At 41.0% G+C, this 20,426-nt stretch overlaps 1 protein-coding gene across 1 annotated transcript in view; it reads left to right on the top strand.

Moving 5' to 3' along the window:
* Positions 1–20,426, top strand: part of ADCY10 (adenylate cyclase 10) — an 83,105-nt gene that overhangs the window by 27,666 nt on the left and 35,013 nt on the right. Inside the window, exons 13-18 of the mRNA XM_072732946.1 lie at positions 942–997; positions 4,328–4,481; positions 7,244–7,436; positions 7,952–8,038; positions 12,051–12,325; positions 14,196–14,332. Of these exons, the coding sequence (XP_072589047.1) occupies positions 942–997; positions 4,328–4,481; positions 7,244–7,436; positions 7,952–8,038; positions 12,051–12,325; positions 14,196–14,332 (902 nt within the window). The remainder of the gene's footprint in view (positions 1–941; positions 998–4,327; positions 4,482–7,243; positions 7,437–7,951; positions 8,039–12,050; positions 12,326–14,195; positions 14,333–20,426) is intronic.

Here is a 20,426-nt window from a genome sequence, read left to right as displayed (position 1 = left end):
TTTTAAGATTTTATTTATCCATGAGAGACACACAGAGAGAGGCAGAGACACAGACAGAAGGAGAAGCAGGCTCCTCGCAGGGACCCTGATGCGGGACTCATTCCTGGACCCTGGGGTCATGCCCTGAGCCAAAGGCAGATGCTCAACCCCTGAACCACTCAGACACCCCTACTTATTCTGTCAGTATCCTCTATCACTGTCACTACTACCCATGGGATCTTGGGCAAGTTAAACTCTCTGCACCTCAATTTTCTCATTTGTAAAATGGACATAATAGTACTTCCTTAGGGATCCCTGGGTGGCGCAGTGGTTTGGCGCCTGCCTTTGGCCCAGGGCGCGATCCTGGAGACCCGGGATCGAATCCCATATCAGGCTCCCGGTGCATGGAGCCTGCTTCTCCCTCCGCCTGTGTCTCTGCCTCTCTCTCTCTCTCTGTGACTATCATAAATAAATAAAAAATTTAAAAAAAAAAAATTTTAAAAAAAATAGTACTTCCTTAAAAAGGTTTTTGTCAAGAATAAAGGATGATACACGTAGAGCACTTGAAATGGTGCCAGGCACATAGTAGGTACTCACCAAAAGGTGGGATATTATTGTTTGAGCACTTGATAGAATATTTCCAAGTCTATGGGTCCCATAATGGTGTCTGGTTTCCCTAGAAAGGGATTCGGTTCCACCAGTGCAGACTCACAAGCATTTATTGAACACTGTACCAGGCACTATGGTAAAGGCTCTACATTAAGTTGTTTGGACTCTCTATTACCAGGTAAGAACTTCTCTTTTTCTCTTCCCCCCCTGGCATCTGTAGTCCTTGAGTCAGGAGATAGACTGTTTTTAGAGATTGAAAAGGAGACTTTCTGGGAACTAAGAATGAAACCCTCTTGCTCTTGGTATTTCCCTGTTCTAACTCTAACTAACATCTTTTCTTTCCTTCTCTTCAGCATGTTTGGTATGGCATATCTCATCTGCAACAGAAATGAGGGCTACCCTTTGCTGGGTAGGTAGTGGGCCTTGATTTTTAAAATTTTTTTTGAACATTCAGAAAAGTACACCAATGTTACACCTGCATCTTACTGAATTCTTTCAAAATGAGCATACAACCACCATCCAGGCAAAGAAATAGAAAAATAACAGTACTCCAGGAACCCTCACACACTTTATTCCTCACCCTTTCCCCAAGATGTCTAACACCTTAAATCACTCAGGCCTGTTTGTGATATCCCTATAGGGGAAAGTACAATGTGTAATTACATATGCTTTCTTTCAATCAGATTTATGTTATGAAATTCATCATGGTAGTAGGTGTAGCAGTAATTCATTCACTTTCTTCACTATGTAGTATTCCATTTTATAAATATACAACAATTTATTCATTCCATCATTGTACAACATTTGAGTTATTTCCAGTTCTTGGTTTTTATTAATAATACTGCCATATAGACTCTTATACATGTCTTTTGGCAAACACATGTACATGTTTCTGTCGAGCACATATGTAGGGGTGAAACTGTCAGGACAAAAGGCAGAGTTTTGGTAGGTGATGCCAAACAATCTCCAAAATGGTTGTATTTGTTTGTATTCTAACAGTGCTATGAGATTTCCAGTTGCTCCTAATCCTTACCAACAACTTAGTTTAAACAGTCCTTGTAATTTTAATAAATCTGTTGGGTACGTAGTGGTGTCTTATTGTGATTTCCATTTGCATTTCCCTAATATGGTTGAGCTCCTTTTCATATATTTATTGGCCCTTTGGACATTATCTTTTATAAAGCATCTATGCAAATCTTTTGCCTATTTTTCAGTTGGGTTGTATGTTTATAGATCTCTTGGAATTTTTTATACATCCTAAAAATGGGTATACTCTCATTTGTTTTTCTGGTACATAACTTTCCCATGCTGTGCTTGCCTTTTTACTCTGTTGATTATGTATTAAATGAACAGAATATTTTAATGTAATCCATTTTGTCAATCTTTTATAGTTAGTACTTTTGTATACTTTTAGAAATTTTTCTTCATCCAAAAGTCATGAAGATATTTTTTTAGATTCTCTTCCAGTAAACAAACAAACAAAAAAAGATTCTCTTCCAGAAATTTAGCTTTAGATCTGTGATCTATCTGGCAGTGGCAGTGATATTTTTGTGATTCTTGGTGACAGAGACCCTATTGTAAGAAAGCTAACTCTAGACAGGGAAGTGGACATAAAAGGAGGGACGGATATACCTTTTATGGGAAGAGACCCTCCTGAAGACAGGCCCGTGGATTCTGAAGGCAGCCATTTCTAGGAACACTGAAATTTCCTTCTGTTAGAGCTGAACAACCCTAAAAGTACCATCATATGTTAAATCCTGGTCCTGTGTTAGGACAATTAGGAGGACACTTTGGGACACTGTCTGCCAGGACAGAATCTTGATTTTAGTGGAGTCTGAGAGAAGGCAGTCATTCCCAAACTGCAAAAGGTCAGCAGCCTTGCCCATTTTCACTGCATGCAGGTGTTTTTCAGAGTCTAATTACTTCTTGTAAATGCAGACGCCCAGACTCCTGAAGGCTGGAAAGGAGAAGGAATATTCACTCTCCCCCTCCTCTGAGGCCTTACTTCTCAGCCTAGGATATCCTTGTGATCATGATTGACAGCAAACCCCCTTCTACAAGATCAAGGACTCAATATGGCAGTCCTATTAGAACACATTGGTCCAATATGCCCATATTTGAGTTGCCTTTTTCCCTGATTCCACCAGTGTGAGGTAAAAATCAAGCCCACATATCTTTTCCTTAAAACTCTAGCCAAAAAGAGACTGCCAGAGGTTAGGACTATAGGAAGTGCCCTTCTTTTACAAGAGTTCCTGTAAATGAAATTGTATGTGCTAACAGCATAGATATCAACAAAGCTATAATCAAAAAGTGTTTAAGATAAAAAATCCATGCAACTGTCCCAGATATTAAGCCCTTGTTTATATAGAAACAAGGTGCATGTATTTCAAGTCAAGGTGACTAGACTTTGTTTTAGAACTCAGTTGAAAGATAATCCATAAGGTCTGACCTTATGGGTTCCATGTGAATAGGACATAGAGAGCCAGAAGATGCTGCTCTATGGCCTTCTGGGCTCTGTGAGCCCTATGTGAGCCTCAGGCCAGAGAAGAGCATGACACATCTCACAATATTGAAGTTCAAATGCATTTTCAGAAAGAGAATGTTTCACCCAAAAAAAGCGATATAGTCCGTAGGCTAGTTCTAACTAAATCATGCCCAGCAATTTACATTACCAAGTAAACACTTAGCTTCTTTGTATAAAACATCGAAGCTTAGAGGAATGGTCCTGGTTTTCAATAGACATTAGACCACACCTGGGTATGTGTTTACTCTATGAATGGACATCTAAAATGGGCCCTCAGCAGTGACCAATCCAGCAAAGGAGGAAGCAGCAACCCTGAAGGGGTCGCCAGCTCTTTCCACAGAAATTGCTCACTCCTTTGAAATTACAGCTCTGCTAGTTCCTTCTTGGCCACTCAGGTTTTAAAGATTGTGAGCTAAGTTTGTGAGACTTCAGTCAGGGCATCCTATTACATATATTTAAAAACACATAAGAAAAATAACAGCATCCAGATTGTAACCAAGGTGATGTTTGTTTTTCTAAGTTTTCCATATTTTTCACAGTGAGCATGTGTTTTATAATCAGAAAGACACTATAACTTATTTTTACTAAGAATATAGGTTGTTTCTATGAAAGAAATAATCTACACATGAATTCTGAAAGCAAATTGAATGTTCTTATCACTGATAATGTTTTTAGTAGCCCTGAGATTAGTATAATTTCTCATTTATGAAAAGCAAGTTTCTTTCCCAGAATTAGAAATATTTTATCCATAATTGTTTAATATAGGAACCCTAACTTTAATACATTTATTTTCCAATGTAATAAGCTATAGATTCCTTCTAGTGTATTATAGAAAACAATAAAAAGGAAAAGAACATAAGCCTCAGGGCCAGATAACACTGGTTTAGTTTTTGGTGGTGTAATCTAAGCAGTTAGCTACACAAAATCTTGGTTTTCTACACTAAAATTAAATGGACATTATAATGATCATTATAAGAATACTTGCCCTCACTGCTTGTGGGGATCAAACAAAACTAACACTACATTTCTGGAAAGCTCCAGAAAAAGATTTAAAAATTTTTTTCAAGTGCTCAGGATCTCAAGAAAGTTCATGAACAATTCCGTGGAAAACCCAAAAGGTATTTTTACAAGTGGTATCACTATGTGCTTTCTTATATCTCTAGACTATTTTATGTTGATTAGGTTTGCCCCTTTTTTAAAACATAAAAACAACAGGACGTGATAAGGAGATCAAATACTTCATGTGTACGATGAAGGAATTTTTGGTGTTCAGCTGCAGCCGAGTTCTGATGTACGAAGGATTATCAGGATATGGAAAAAGCCAGATGCTTATGGAAATTGAGTATCTGGCCCAAGGTGAGAACCACAGGTGAGTGTCTTGCAATGATCACTTCTTATGAATCCAGAGAAACCTGATGTCCTTAAGAGTTTCACTTATTTTAATGCTCCTCTCCTTTATATTATGTGCCTTATGTAAACCACCCACAATCTTTAAGTTATTGGGTGCCATGCCCTTGGTACTAAATAAATAATAATAAACATATTGAACTAATAAATGAAAAGCTATGCTGACCCAATGGAGATCCTAATTTAATGCAAGATAGGGCTTGGATATCAGTATTTTAAAGCTTTCTGGAGTAATTCCAGTGTGCAGAATATTTGAGAACTCCTGGCACAGACATTGAGAGCAAGGCTAAATGGGGTCTGCAGAACAAACACAGATATTTATCCATCTAGCAGACAGAGAATCACTAGTTCAAACCATTTAGCCCTGTGGCTGGGGACAGAGAATGATAGGCCTCTGGATTTTCCTTTGGAAGACAGGGCTAAGGTACTTATCTTGCACTGTTCATATGTTTTCATATGAAAAATGTCATGAGGGCTCTCTGGGACAGCCCTGATGGTACTCTCAAGGCAGTGGATAATATGGTATTCAGTAACAGTGATGATGACTTAGACGAGGATGATGGTATCTCATATTCTTTCATCATCGAACCTCAAAGCTTTAAGGGGAAAATGCTTATAAACCTTATATTATTGTTAAGCTGTTTTCCTACTCTATTTTTTAAAGATTTTTATTTATTTATTTGACAGAGAGAGAGAGAGAGAGAGAGAGAGCATGAGCAGGGGGTAGGCAGAGGGAGAGGGAGAAGCAGACTCCCAGCTGAGCCTGGAACCTGATTCGTGGCTCTATCCCAGGACCCTGAGATCACGACCCAAGCCAAAGGCAAATGTTTAACTGACTAAGCCACCCAGGTGACCCTTAATGTCTTTTAATGTCAAGCTTAAGAAAGGCCAGTTTATAGGGACACCTGGGTGGCTCAGCGGTTGAGAATCTGCCTTTGGCTCAGGGTGTGATCCTGGTTTTGGAATCAAGTCCCACATCAGGCTCCCTGCGAGGGGCCTGCTCCTCCCTCTGCCTGTGTCTCTGCCTCTCTCTGTGTATCTTATGAATAAAAAATAAATAAAATCTTTAAAAAAGAAAGGCCAGTTTATAAATATCTTTAACATTGCTAAGGAGATCATTCATAACAACCAGAGATATTTATTCACTCATTTATCCCATCACTTATTGAGTACCTACTATATTCCAAGAGCTGTTGAGTACTCTATTAGTTTGCTAGGCTGCTGTAGCAAAGTACCCAATTAGCTGGCTCAGTAAACAGAAGTTTATTGTCTCTGCGTTCTGGAGGCTAAGAGTGTAAGATCAAGGTGCCAGCTGGGCTAGTTACTTCTGCCGGCTGTAAGGCACAGTCTGCTCCAGGCCTTTGTCCTCAGCTGCTGGTGGTTGGCTTGCAATGATTGGTGTTCCTTGGGCTGTAGAAACATCACTCAATTTCTGCTGTTATCTTTTTTTTAAGATTTTTATTTATTCATGAGAGACAGAGACAGAGAGAGAGGCAGAGACACAGGCAGAGGGAGAAGCAGGCTCCATGCAGGGAGCCTGATGCAGGACTCGATCCCAGGTCTCCAGGATCATGCCCTGGGCCAAAGGCAGGTGCTAAGCCACTGAGCTACCCAGGGATCCCCTCTGCTGTTATCTTTGTATGGTCTTCTTCCTGTGCCTTGTCTGTGTCCAATTTCCCCTTCTTATAAAGACACTAGTGACTTTGCATTAGGGGCCCCATCAGCCAGTATCACCTCATCTTAACTTATGTCATTAAGTATCACCTCATCTTAACTTATGTCATTACATCCCTAATGACCCTGTTCCCAATAAGACCACATTCTGAGGTACTGGGGGCTGACTTTAACACAGGAATTTGGTGGGGGAGACATGAGCCAACCCATGACAAGTGCTACTGTCCTGAAGATGAATAATATCTGATCCCTGCCCTCAAAGAGCTTTCACGGAAGAGAAGGAGAAAAAATAAAAATAGGATGCTGTGAGAACAGTGATGGAGGTGTGCAATAGAGTACCATGAAAGCTAAAACAAAGAAGGGCCTGTAACCCAACCTGGGGAAGATTTCCAGGAGGCTGCACCTGAGCTGAGATTTGCAGAGAAGCAGGAGATATGAGGGATTAGATGAGGCTGTGAGGAGTGGTAACCTGCTGGCAGGGGAGATAGCCTACGCAAAGGCTTGGGAAAAAGAAACAGCTCTGGATGTGCAGGGAACTGTCACTAGTTTGTTGGTAGAGGGTAGATTGCTGGGCAGAGTGGCAAGAAATGACATCATGAGACCTGGGAAAGCCTAGTGTGTCAAATAAAAGAAGCCTAGATTTAACACCTTTCAGTAGTAGGAGCCACTGAAAACTTGTAAATAGGAGAGAGGATTTGTATCTATCCAGATATGCCAGGCTTCTAGAAGGGTGATGCAATGAATCATGGCGCTAGGCAGGGGTAGTAGCATGTTTCCCAGTGGTGTAGGTGAGAGTCTGAGGGCTTGCAGCAAAGTGGTGCAGGTGGAGCTGCAGAAGAGGACATGGCTAGGGTCATTTAGGAGGGCTCAGGGACACAGTGGAATGAAGGAGTGTATCTGAAGCCAGGGTAATGAACAGCTTCCAGATAGTTTGGGAAATTGCTGTTGTAACAACTGAATATGAAGAGTCAGGGCTCTCCTTCAGCGTTTATTATTTTCCAAAAATATACTTAAGAACCTTTTTCTGCTTCTTGTCTTTTTTATAAACAGGACTATTGCTATCGCATTGACTAAGATCAGCTTCCATCAAAACTTTTATACCATCCAGATACTCATGGCCAATGTACTAGGTCTGGATACTTGTAAACATTATAAAGAACGACAGACCAACCTTCAACATAAAGTCAAGTCTCTGTTGGATGAGAAGTTCTACTGTCTCCTAAATGACATCTTCCATGTCCAGGTAAATAGCTAGATTGTACCTCTGCAAGAAAGAGTGCAGGGTACTTGCAGCAGCTCCTGTCTCAGGTCGGATGACTTAGCATCCCTTTGCCATTTTATTAGTTTTTCCTTTTCTCATGTGGGTGATAAGAAAGTGATTCCCAATCCTCCTTGAATGAACATCCACCCTCCTGAGACATTGGAGGTATCTAAAAATACCATACTCAAGAAAATCCAAACGGCCACCTGCTGATTCATTTTTTTCCTCACCTTTCCATCAGAGGTATACTCTACTAACTGGGGCTACACGCAGAGTCCTTCTGCTCCCTCAGGTGACTGCCAGGGCAAAGACAGAGTATGCCCTGTTACTTCCTGTATCTATTAGTCTCAGTGATCTAGGGTAGCACAGCTGGAAGGGACATTGACATATGAGGATTGGAAGGCACAGAATGGCAAAGTGATTTGCCCAAAGTCACACAGCTAATAGCTCCCTTTGCTATCCCCCCAGACTCAATCTTCTCATAATTCTTTATACAGTTCCCTATTTCACGAGAGGTTTCCAAGATGACCACCTTGAGAAAGCAAAAGCAATTGGAAGCATTGTTTATGAAGATTTTGGAGCAAGTAAGAGCATCTTGTGGGTCAATCAATGGAGGAGGCTAACGGGAGGTGGCTGAGGGGTTCAAAGGCCATTGGCTAGAAGCTTGGAAGTGTATGAAAGCTTTATCCTAACACATCTCGCATCTCCTCCTCCTTCCTTCCTTCCAGACCTCAAGTCAGGAGTGTTCAGAATTTAGCTATGCTTGAACAGAGTCCCTGGAACATCACTCCTGGAGGTTTGGCCTCTCCTTAAAACCAACCCTCTTTCCTTCTCTCTCTGCATGAGACACAGTATATATCTAAATGGTTATATATGTAGGCTCTGGAGTCAGACTACCAACATTTGAACCCTTAGGCCTATCACTTCCTGCCTGGGTAATCTTGAGCAAATGACTTAACTTTTTTCTGCTTTTGATTCATCATCTATAAAACAGAGAAACAGTAGTACCTGGCTCACAGGGTTGTGTAGAACATAGAACAGTGCCTCTTGCTCAGAAACACTCTCCCTGGGGCAGCCCCGGTGGCTCAGCGGTTTAGCGCCACCTTCAGCCCAGGGTGTGATCCTGGAGACCCAGGATTGAGTCCCATGCCAGGCTCCCTATGTGGAGCCTGCTTCTCCCTCTGCCTGTGTCTCTGCCTCTCTCTCTCTCTCTCTCTCTCTCTCTCTCTCTCTGTCTCTCATGGATAAATAAATAAATAAATCTTAAAAAAAAAGCACTCTCCCCATCTTAGATCTCTCTCTGAGTCATCTCATGACAATCCACTCTATGTTGACAATCACCGAATTTATATTCCAGTCCTCGCCTCTCCCATGAGCACCAGAACCATATTTCCAAGAACCTTCCATATATAACACGTGGATGTAGTATCTCGCATCCAGTGCAGTGTCTAACACTGAATTTTATTTTTCCTACCACAAAGGGCCCTTCTTCCTCATTCTGATCCTTGATTCCATTAATAGTAAATTCATTCAAGCTTCATTTAAAGTTGCTTCTGCTCCCACTTCCTCATCGGTTGCCGCTGCTACCACATCTACTGAGCTGTCAGCTCCTACCATTTCTCCCATGGGTGGTCTCTGCAATGTCTCCATCCTCTGTTCCTTGCTGTACTTCTCTCTATTCCATTTCCATAGCTTCCAACTAATCTTATGCCTCATACCTCTCCACTCCAGTTCATCCTCCATATAACTGCCCGAGCATAGGCAGATCGCACCGACCCATACTATATACATGCAAATAATTCCCAAGGCTAATGACATAGAAGCCAAAAGTAGTTGTTGTTGTTGTTGTTGTTTTTAACCTGGAGAAATGCTATTCATCCTTAAATATCACTTCTTTGGTGAAAAGTCCCCAAAGCACCAGGCATGCTAGTTCTTCAACCCTGATTCTGTAGCACTTTGAACATCTTTCTTGTTATATTTACCATACACTATGACAATTTGTTCCTTATATGTATGTCTCTCTCCTTCAGGAGGCTGTGAGTTTCTTAAGGACAAGGAGCCTGATTCATTTTTTGTATTACTGTTGAGCAGGACAGCATCTGGCACATTATAAATGATCAATACAAGTTTGTGGCATTGTCTTAAGTTTCTGATACAAATTCCTCCTTCCCCACTTCTAATATAAAACTGTATGTTAACTATACTCAAATAAAAAAACCCTCTATAGAAAATGAAGAAAACCCGAAAAACTAATAAACATGAATTTATGAGTTTTACCCCCTAAAGATTCAAAGGGGCTTAGATTGGGCTTAGGAATTTGTTCAGTTGTTGGCTTTTGTTTTAAAACTCCTCGGTTGGTCCTGATGTGCAATCTAGTTTGTAAACCACCACAAAAGCTATGCTTTAGCTAAGTGTGATGACAGTAATCTTCGGCTCATTTACTATCTTTGCAACCTTAGCAAGTTTCTTTCTTTTTTTTTTTTTTATTTATTTATGATAGTCACAGAGAGATAGAGAGAGGCAGAGACACAGGCAGAGGGAGAAGCAGGCTCCATGCACCGGGAGCCCGACGTGGGATTCGATCCCGGGTCTCCAGGATCGCGCCCTGGGCCAAAGGCAGGCGCCAAACCGCTGCGCCACCCAGGGATCCCCCTTAGCAAGTTTCTTAACTGAAATTTTCTCAGTAAACAGATTCAATAGGACCACTTCCTGTGAATCTTATGAGAAATAAATGAGTTAATTTATGTAAAGAGCATCACAGTGCTTGGAACATAGTAAGTGCAGTGTAAATGTTGGCTTTTAGTCACATTAAAGAGAATCCAGTTCAATCTTCTCATTTTAAATATGAAAAAACCAGGACCTAGGATGGACTATGGAATTCATGCTTTTCTAGCTCCTGCTTGACAGAGCCGTCATATAGTGAAAACTCACATTTGATCTGCCCTATGTTTTTAAAGGTATCAGTCAGGGGTGCCCAGGTGGCTCAGTCAGTTGGGCATCTGCCTTCAGCTCAGGTCATGATTCCAGAGTCCTGCGATTGAGCCTCAGGCCTGAGGCTCCCTGCTCAGCAAAGAGTCTGCTTCTCCCTTTGCTGCTCCACCCACTTGTGCTTTCAGTCTCTCAAATAAATAAATAAAATCTTTTTTTAAAGTAAGAAAATAAAGGTATCAGTCAAAAACAAAATAAATGTAATGTTACCTTCCCTATTAAAATGTCCTCAGATCATTGAAGAGCTAAATCTCTGGTCACAGAATTGGTTTGTAAGGTCAGACTTATTATGTATATGTAATAAAACAGATTATAATACTTTATAATGATTGTCTTGTGAAATTTTAAATTTTAAAGTAGCTTTGCTGCTTTCATTTATAAAAAAATGAAGGGAAGAATGGGCTAATCGAGCATCTCCCCAGAGGGAGCCAGAAGAGGTGAAGAGCAGTGTGAAGCAGTAAGAGCAGAGAAGGTCCTCTCCATGTAGACACCTCACACAGTGGGATGCAGGGCCCGCTCTGCAAGGGGCTGACCCTAAAATGTATGCTCTTGGGACACCTGGGTGGCTCAGTGGTCGAGTGTCTGCCTTCGGCTCAGGGCGTGATCCCAGGTTGGGGGATTAAGTCCCACGTTGGGTTCCCTTGTGAGGAGCCTGCTTCTCCCTCTGCCTGTCTCTGCCTCTCTCTCTGTCTCTCATGAATAAATAAATAAAATATTTTTAAAATGAAAAATAAAAAAATAAAATGTAAGCCCCTATTTTGTTTAATACTGTATCCCCAGCACCTAGAACAAAACCCAACCCTGATGGCTGCTTAATAAATACTTGATGAGCGAATAAATAATTCAGACTAGTAGGGGAAAGGGAACCTATACAAGGAAAGGGACACGTGATCCATTTTCAAGCGTAACATATACCGTAGTTGGTGCTAGAACAACATAAACTAGGTCAGTTTCCTTCCGCACTGTGTATTAGCACCTTGCCCAGTAGATGCTCAGTTAGTATGTGTTGAATACATACATGTTGGTTGAATAAATGTCAATTAGATAAAGCCAGGAGATCTTCATTTGTCGAGAGATTAAAATGACTTGTGGTAAACATATCAGTCATTTTTTTTTTTTTTTCATATCAGTCATTTTTATGCAGTGGGTGCTTTTACTTGGCTGTAACCCCATTGATCCCCCACATTTGCATTATCTTTACACAAGGATTTGACTAAGAATCCATTCCAGCCAGCTCTGTCCAAATGGCCACAAATTACAAGTTAATGGAATCTAAATTAATACAAATGTATCGGAAAGATTTTATTTTTTTAAGATTTTATTTATTTATTCATGAGAGACACACAGAGAGAGAGAGGCAGAGACACAGGCAGAGGGAGAAGCAGGCTCCATGCAGGGAGCCCAACATGGGGACTCGATTCCGGGTCTCCAGGATCACACTCTGGTCTGCAGGTGGCGCTAAACCGCTGCGCCACCGGGGCTGCCCTCGGAAAGATTTTAATATTTGAATTGAGCGCCACAAAACTGAGTGCATACACACACTTACCTATACCCATGAATAAAAACCCAAGGTCCTACAGCATTTTCCTTTTTCTCTACCTTGTGTAGACAGTGAAAGAGGAAAAGATTATTTTTATCATCGATGAGGGCCAGTTTGTTGATCCAGCTTCCTGGGCCTTTATGGAGAAGCTTATCCGGACTGTTCCTATCTTCATCATCATGTCCCTGTCTCCCTTCATTGACATACCCTGTGAAGCTGCCAGTGCCATCATGAAGAACAGGAACACCACTTACATCACTCTTGGAGCCGTGCAGCCAAAGGATATTCGCAACAAGGTCTGCCTGGACCTCAATGTCAGGGGCATCACAAAGGAACTGGACACGTGAGTATCCTGTTTCTCTCCTGAGGTATTCACATCTATGTCCATTCTCCAGATCCAGACTTCATCATGTTTCTTAAGATCTATCTGAAAGAATATGGAATATGCCTATTTCCATATTTTCACTGGTCCTACCTTTCAAAAGAGCCTTTTATCATGGTTGTCATGAGGGACCCTGCTTACCTTTTCCTTGTTTGTGCTCCTGTTACACTTTCTCAAACTTTGCTCAGAGATGTGAGTTTTGCTTCCCTCTCATTATGCTGGCTATGGGCGTGCTCAATTTAATCAACAGTGACAGAGGGCGTCCATACAGGCAAACTGGTAAGCTTTAAAGACACAGCCTGCAAATAGGCAAGGTCTCACTCAGCTGGCCTTAATGTAGGCTGGAATTGGTGTTCTGTCTATGGCAGGCGTGGAAGGCTGGCTCTTGAACTACTGCTTTCTGAGCTTCTCAATGACTCCCCTACTGGGGTCCAGACAGGGGTGGCCTTCACAGCATGGGCAGGGCCCCTTCTTTAGCTGGCTGTTTACAACCCACCTTGGTGGGGCACCTGGGTGGCTCCAGTGGTTGAGTGTCTGCCTTTGGCTCGGGTTGTGATCCCAGGGTCCTGGGATCGAATTCTGTGTTGGGCTCCCCATAGGGAGCCTGCTTCTCCTTTTGCCTATGTCTCTGTCTCTTTCTGTGTCTCTCATGAACAAATAAATAAATCTAAAACAAACAAACAAAAAAACAAGCCACCTTAGTATCTACATCCATTCTTCCTAATGGATTTGCCTTGCTTCTAGAAGAAGGATGTCTTGCACAGTCTCATTTAAAATAACTCCAGGCATGAATTTGGCATGCTCTTTTCCTTTGTCTCTTGCTCTGCCTCTGTCTTCCTCTCTATATTTGTATGTATATATTTAGTGTGTGTGTGTGTATATATATATACTTATATATGTATACTTATACTATGTATATATATATACTATATATATATATATGTTATATATATATATAAGCATTTACCTTTTGATCTAGTAACCCCAATTCTAGGAATCTATCTCAAAGATATATTAAACAAAAGTATAAAGTGACATATGGACAGAGGTTTGTCGAGACATTATTTGTACTAGCAAAAGACTGAAAACAATCCAGATGTCCATCTCTAAGAAGATGGTAGGATAAAATAGGGTGGATGCACACAATGAAGCACTATATGGCATTACAAAGAATGAGAAAGATCTGCTGATATGGGGGGATGAGCAGGATACATTCTTGGGTGAAAAAACAAGGTGTAGCCAAGTGTGCAGCATGTATAACATCCTGCCTTTTAAGGAAAAAGGAGTGAAATAAGTCTGTGTGTTTCTGTTTACATTTTTTAAAAGAAACATTGAAAGATAAACCAGAAACTGACTGATGTGGTTATTTATAAGGAGAGCAAGGGAGTCAAGACTGCTGATGTACCTGAGTGTCTAGTGTTGGCTTTGAAAAAAATGTAAATGTTTTATTTAATTTTTAAAAATGAAAGAGGGACACCTGGGTGGCTCAGTGGTTGAGCATCTGCCTTCAGTTCAGGTCGTGATCCCCCGGGGGGTCCTGGGATAGAGTCCTGCATCAGGCCCCCCGCAGGGAGCCTGCTTCTCTCTCTGCCTGGGTCTCTGCCTCTCTCTGTCTCTCATGAATAAATAAATAAAATATTTAAAATAAATAAATGATAAAAATGAAAGGAAAATTAAAAAGTGACCCTACAAAAGGAAAACGAATGGAAACAAATAGAGAATAATATTAGTTTCAGATACAGTTACTTTCAAATAATTAAATGAGTCAATTATTTTTGCTTCCTAAAAAATGGTTGTTTGGTATAAAGAGGTCTCCTTGTTTCCACTGCAGATACCTGGTGGAGGGAAGCTGTGGGATTCCATTTTACTGTGAAGAATTGCTAAAAAACCTTGACCATCACAGGGTACTCGCTTTCCAACCGATGGAGTCTGAGGAAAAGACCAATGTGTCTTGGAATAATCTGTTCAGTAAGTCCCCAGTTCAGGCTCTTTCTCTAGCTCCTTTTGCAGAGAGGGCAGGAATGGGCTTTCCATAGGCTGTATCATGTTATAGGGTCAGGAGGTTTGGGGAAGCAAGGAGCCTTGGACCTGATATCCAAGTTCTCTGTAGAGAACTTAACTGTGATTGTGGAGACTCATTGAACTGGGTGGAAGAACACTGCAAATGCTGTTCTTGGGCAGAACATGGAAGAACACTAGGGAATCTTAAAGCCCAGGATCAACACAGAAGAGAGAAGTTAGATGTTAAGTTGGGGGAACAAAATCCCTTGATTTCCAGAGGTAGAACTTCTAGCTCAAAGTGGATTGTCAACAGGGTTCCCATGCTACAGAGACATACGAGAGGCTGAAACCTGAGATAACGCAGAGAAGAGGCCAGCTGGAATTTTTAGGAGATTAGTATTAGTGAAGAGAAAGAGAGCAGGGTAAGGATGCGTTCTAGAATGTGGAGGGTTAAAGCTAGCTTGAATGACAATGAAAGTCTGTGGTGCACATACTTGTTTAGGGAGTTGGCAGTAATAAGAAAAATCCATGTGCTAGCAAACGACAACGAAAATATGTGTCTCGACATAAAGGAGATCTATGGTGGTTGAAGAGATGTTAGCTCTTCCTTGGAAAGAGAGGGTATAAAAGATGGGATCAAGAGAGCATTTGGACTGTGAAGCCAGGGGCCCAGAGTTCCAATGCCACCTGTGCCAGTTAGTTGCTGATATTTGAGGACTAGCTACAACCATCTTTGGTAGGCAGTGATTATAAAATGGGGGTAAGGAACTGAAATCCTTCTTCATTTATTCATTCAACAAACATCTACTGAGCACCTTCTCTGTGTCTGACACCACAGGAGGAACTCTGGGAGCCTCTTGGAATATAAATGAAGTGTCTAAATCAATATTACCTACTTAGCTACCTCGTTTTTTAAAAAACAATATAGAGAGATTTCATGCATGCTTACCCAGTTTTCCCATTAGTAATACCATGGGAAGTGACAGTATAATAGCACAGCCGTCATATTGACATTGAGGCAGTCAAGGTACGGAAGGTTCCCATCACCACAAGGATTCCTCTTGTGGCTCACTTTATAGCCACCCTCACTTCTGTCAACCATCCCTTCCCCCTTCATCACTGGCGAACACTAATCCCCTCTCCATTTCTGTGATTCTGTCATTTTTAGAATGGGGTCTAACTGGACTCATACAGTATGTGTAATCTCTTGGGATTGGTGTTTCCACTCATCATGACTCTGTAAGGTCCTCCAGGTTGTCCTGTGTATCAGTCCTTTGTTGCTGTTACTTGCTGGGTGGTATTCAGAATTTAGATGCATCACAGTTTGTTATCCCATCTGTCTGTTGCAGAATCTGGGCTGCTTACAGCTTTTGGCTATTACAAACAAAACTCCTACAAGCATTGTGTACATGTTTTTGTGTGAATCTAAGTTTTCAAATCTCTAGAATAAATACCCAGGAGTGCAATAGTTACATTGTTAGTTTTTTGTTCTTTTTTTTTAATGCCAAATTATTTTTTTCAAGATTTTATTTTATTTTTTTAATTTTATTTATTTACTCATGAGAGACAGAGAGAGAGAGGCAAAGACATAGGAGAGAGAGCATCAGGCTCCATGCAGGAAGCCCGATGTGAGACTCGATCCCAGGACTCCAGGATCACACCCTGGGCTGAAGGGAGGCGCCCAACTGCTGAGCCACCCAGGGATCCCAGATTTTTTTTTTTTTTTTTTTTGAGAGAGGTAGAGAGAGCATGAGCAGGGGAGGAAGGTGGTAGGCAGAGAGAGAGGAAAAAATAGACTCTCCATTGAGCAGGGAGCCTTATGTGAAGCTCCACCCCAGGACCCTGGGATCATGACCTGAGCAGAAGGCAGATACTTATCTGAGCCACCCAGGCGCCCCTGAACTGCCAAACTATTTTCAAAGTGGCTATATAATTTTACATTACCAGTAATAGTGTATGGAGGGAGCTGGAATTTTCTGCAATCCTTGCTAGCATTTGTTGTCACTATGTTTTTTATTTTAGCCATTCTGATAAGTGTCTGGTGATATCTAACTGTGGTTTTAATTTGCATCTCCCCAATTGCTAATGATGTTGAATACCTTTTCATATGTTTTCTTTTGCCATCTCTACATCTTTGGTAAATATCTTTCCATTCTTTTTGCCCATTTTCTAATTGGATTACTTGTTGTTTTTTTCATGTTGAGTATGTTTTTTTAATGTTGAGAGTATCTCTCTTTTTTTCGTTCTTTTTAAGATTTTATTTATTTGAGAGAAACAGAGACAGAGCATGAGCAGGGGAAGAGGCAGAGGGAGAAGGAGAAGCAGACTTCCTGAGCAGGGGACTCGACTGGGGTCTCTTTCCTAGGAGCCTAAGCTGAAGGCAGGTGCTCAAGTGCCCTGTCAACCACCCAGGTGCCCCAAGTTTTGAGAGTTTCTAATCTAGTCTAAATATGGGTCCTTTGCCATATGTGGGTTTGCAAATATTTTCTCTTTGTGGCCTGTCTTCATTTTTTGCAAAGGATCTCTCAAAGTGTTTTAATTTTGACTAAGTTCAATCATCAATTTTTCCTTTTATGAGTCATGTTAAATCCAAGAACTCCTTGTGATTATCTCTAGATATCAAAGGTTTTCCTCTCTGTGTTTTTCCTTTTTTTCAAAGCTTTACATTTTACAATTCAGTTTGTGATCCCATTTTGAGTTAATTTTCTTTCTTTCTTTCTTTCTTTCTTTCTTTCTTTCTTTCTTTCTCTTTCTTTCTTTCTTCTTTCTTTCTTTCTTTTTCTTTTTTTAGTTTTATACCTTTATTTGACAATCAGTGATTAGTTCTCATCCACATTAACAGTCTGTAGATTTTTGAAAGTGGTGACAGGTACGTAGGTAACAGCGTATAGAGCTTGCCTGGTGAATCTTCCTCCTTACGTTTTCTGGACAACTGCACACAGGTACGGTATGGAACGTTCCTTATTCCTTTGGCCCAGACAGCTTTGTTGAGCCTGGTGTCAATGCACACGTCTGGAGTTCCCATCCCCTTCATGGCTAATTTCCAGATCTCTTTGAGTGCTTCTTGAAACCTACTCCATGGATACATTTGTGAATGTTGATGGTGTATTCTCTGGTCACTACCTCATTGATGGCAGAACAGCCCTTCTTCTCGCCACCCTTCTTTGTGGGAGCCATTCTGCTGGGCCCTAGTTGGAAAGGAAGCTTGATCTCATATAAGGTGTGAGACGTAGGTTGAAGCCCTTCTTTTCTCCTTCCTACACTCCATGGATGTCCACTTGCCCTGGCACCATTTGCTAAAAGGCTGTATTTTCTTCCTTGAATTGCTTTTGCAGCTTTGGCAAAAATCAGTTGGATGTATTTATGGGGGTGTATATTTGGTTCCCTATTCTGTTCCATTGATCTATGTGTCTATCCCTTGCTAAGACCATTCAGTTTTGATTACTCTATGTCTTGAAACAATGTAAACTGATTCCTCCCATATTCTTCTTTTTTCAAAATTGTTTTAGCTATTCTTGTTCCTTTGCCTTTCCTTATGAAATTTAGAATAATCTTGTCTGGGGGCACCTGGGTGGCTCAGTCAGTTAAGCATCCAACTCTTGGATTCAGCTCAGGTCATGATTTTCAAGGTCATGAGATTGAGCTCCAAGTGGGTTCTGCACTCAATGGGGTGTTGGCTTGAGATTCTCTCCCTCTCCCCCGCCCTTTCAAAAAATTAATAAGTCTTTAGAATAAAGTCATCTTTATCTACAAAAAATCTTGGTGGGATTTTTTTTAAAGATTTGTTTGTTAAAAATAATAATAATAAAGATTTGTTTGTTTAGGGATGCCTGGGTGGCTGAGCAGTTGAGCGCTTGCCTTCAGCCCAGGGTGTGATCCTGGGGTCCTGGTATCAAGTTCCATGTCGGGCTCCCTGCGTGGAGCCTGCCTCTCTCTCTGCCTGTGTCTCTGCCCCTCTCTGTGTGTGTGTCTCATGAATAAATAAATAAAATCTTAAAAAAAAAAGATTTGTTTATTTGAGAGAGATAGACAGAGCACGTGAGCACAGGGAAGGTGCAGAGAGAGAGAGAGAGAGAATCCTGAAGCAGATTCCTTGCTGAGTGCAGAGCTTGGAGCCCAACATGGGGTTTGATCCCAGGACCCTGAGATCATGACCTGAGCTGAAACCAAGAGTCAGCTGCTTAACAGACTGAGCCACTCAGATGCCCCCTGGGAGAGATTTTAATAGGAATTTCAATATATATGCATTGTATATCAATTTGGGGCAAATTGACATCTTTTCTATGTTGTCTTCCAATCCATGAACACATTACACCTCTCCACTTATTTTTAGATTTTCTTTGATTTCTTTCATGAGTCTTTTGTAGTTTTCAGCCATACAAATCGTGTACATGTTTTGTTAGATTGACACTTAAATATTTCCTTTAAAAAAATATATTGTAGGGGCGCCTTGACACAGTCAGTTGAGTGTTGGACTCTTGGTTGTGGCTCAGAGTCATGGGATTAAGCCCTGAGTCAGGCTCCATGCTCAGTGCAGAATTCTGCTTGGGACTCTCTCTTCCTTTCCTTTTGCCCCTTCCCTGTGTGTGCATGTGCGTGCACATGTGCACACTTTCTCTCTTTCTCTTAAATAAATAAAAAAAATCTCTTTAAAAAGATAAGGGACACCTGGGTGGCTCAGTGGTTGGGCATCTGCCTTCAGCTCAGGGCATGATCCCAGACTGCTGGGATTGAGTCCCATATCAGGCTCCCTGTGAGGAGCCTGCTTCTCCTCCCACTGACTATGTCTCTGCCTCTTTCCCTGTGTCTCTCATGAATAAATAAATAAAATCTTTAAAATATATATATATAGTAAATGTTATATGTTTTTAATTTTGGTGTTCGCATGTTCATTGGTAGTATGTAGAAATGCAACTGAATTGTGTCCTTGCTGAACTCACTTATTAATTCTAAGAGATTTTTATTTTGTAGAGTCTTAGGGATTTTCTATGTACAAAATCATGTCATCTGCAAATAGGAGCAATTTTATTATTTCCCTTCTGATCTGTATACTTTTTATTTTCTTTCTTGGCCTTTTCAACTGGTTAGAACTTCCAGTTCTAGAGTGGTATGAGTAGCCATCTTTGCCTTATTCCTGATCTTAAGGAGAAAGCATTCAATCTTCAAGCATTAGTATGCTGTTAGCTGTAGGTTTTTTGTAGATGCTCTTTTTCAAGTTGAGAAAGTTCTCCTTTATTTCTATTTTTCTGAGAGTTTTTTATCAAGAATGAGCTTTGAGGGGTACCTTGAGTGGCTCAGTTGGCTAAGCCTCTGTCTTCAGCTCAGGTCATGATCCCTGGATCCTGGGATTGAGCCCCCCCCCCCCCCCCACATCGGGCTCCTTGCTCAGCAGAAAGCCTGCTTCTCTCTCTTCTCTCTCTCTCTCTCTGCTGCTCCCCCTGTTTATGCTCTGTCTCTCTATGCCAAATGAATAAATAAAATCTTTTAAAAAAAAAAGAATGAGCTTTGAATCTTATCAGGTTATTTTTTGCATTGATTGTTATGATTATGTGAATTTTCTTTTCTGCTAGTATAGTAGATTACATTGATTACCCTTCAAATATTGAATCAGCCTTGCATCCCTGGCATAAACCCCATTAGGCATGTTCTATTCTTATTCTCGTATGTTGCTAAATTCTATTGGCTTAATATGGTGTTAAGGATTGTTCCATCTATATTCATGTGGGGTATTGTTCTGTATTTTTCTCTCCCTCTTCCTCTTTGGCGTTTTTGTCTGTTTTTGACATCAGGGTAATACTAGCTTTGTAAAATGAAATAGAAATTGTTTCCGCCTCTTCTGTTTCTTGGCAAATTTTGTGTAGAATTGGAGATAGTCTTCGTTAAATGTTTGGTAGAATTTTCCAGTGAAACCATCCCATCCTGGAGATTTCTTTTTTTAAGATTTTATTTATTTATTCATGAGAGACACACACACAGAGAGGCAGAGACACAATTAGAGGGAGAAGCAGGGTCCATGCAGGGAGCCTGATGCAGGACTCGATCCTGGGACCGCAGGATCACA

The sequence above is a fragment of the Vulpes vulpes genome, chromosome 13 (genome assembly GCF_048418805.1).
Source record: "Vulpes vulpes isolate BD-2025 chromosome 13, VulVul3, whole genome shotgun sequence".
NCBI lineage: Eukaryota > Metazoa > Chordata > Mammalia > Carnivora > Canidae > Vulpes > Vulpes vulpes.
This window is presented reverse-complemented; position numbering and strand designations above follow the sequence as displayed.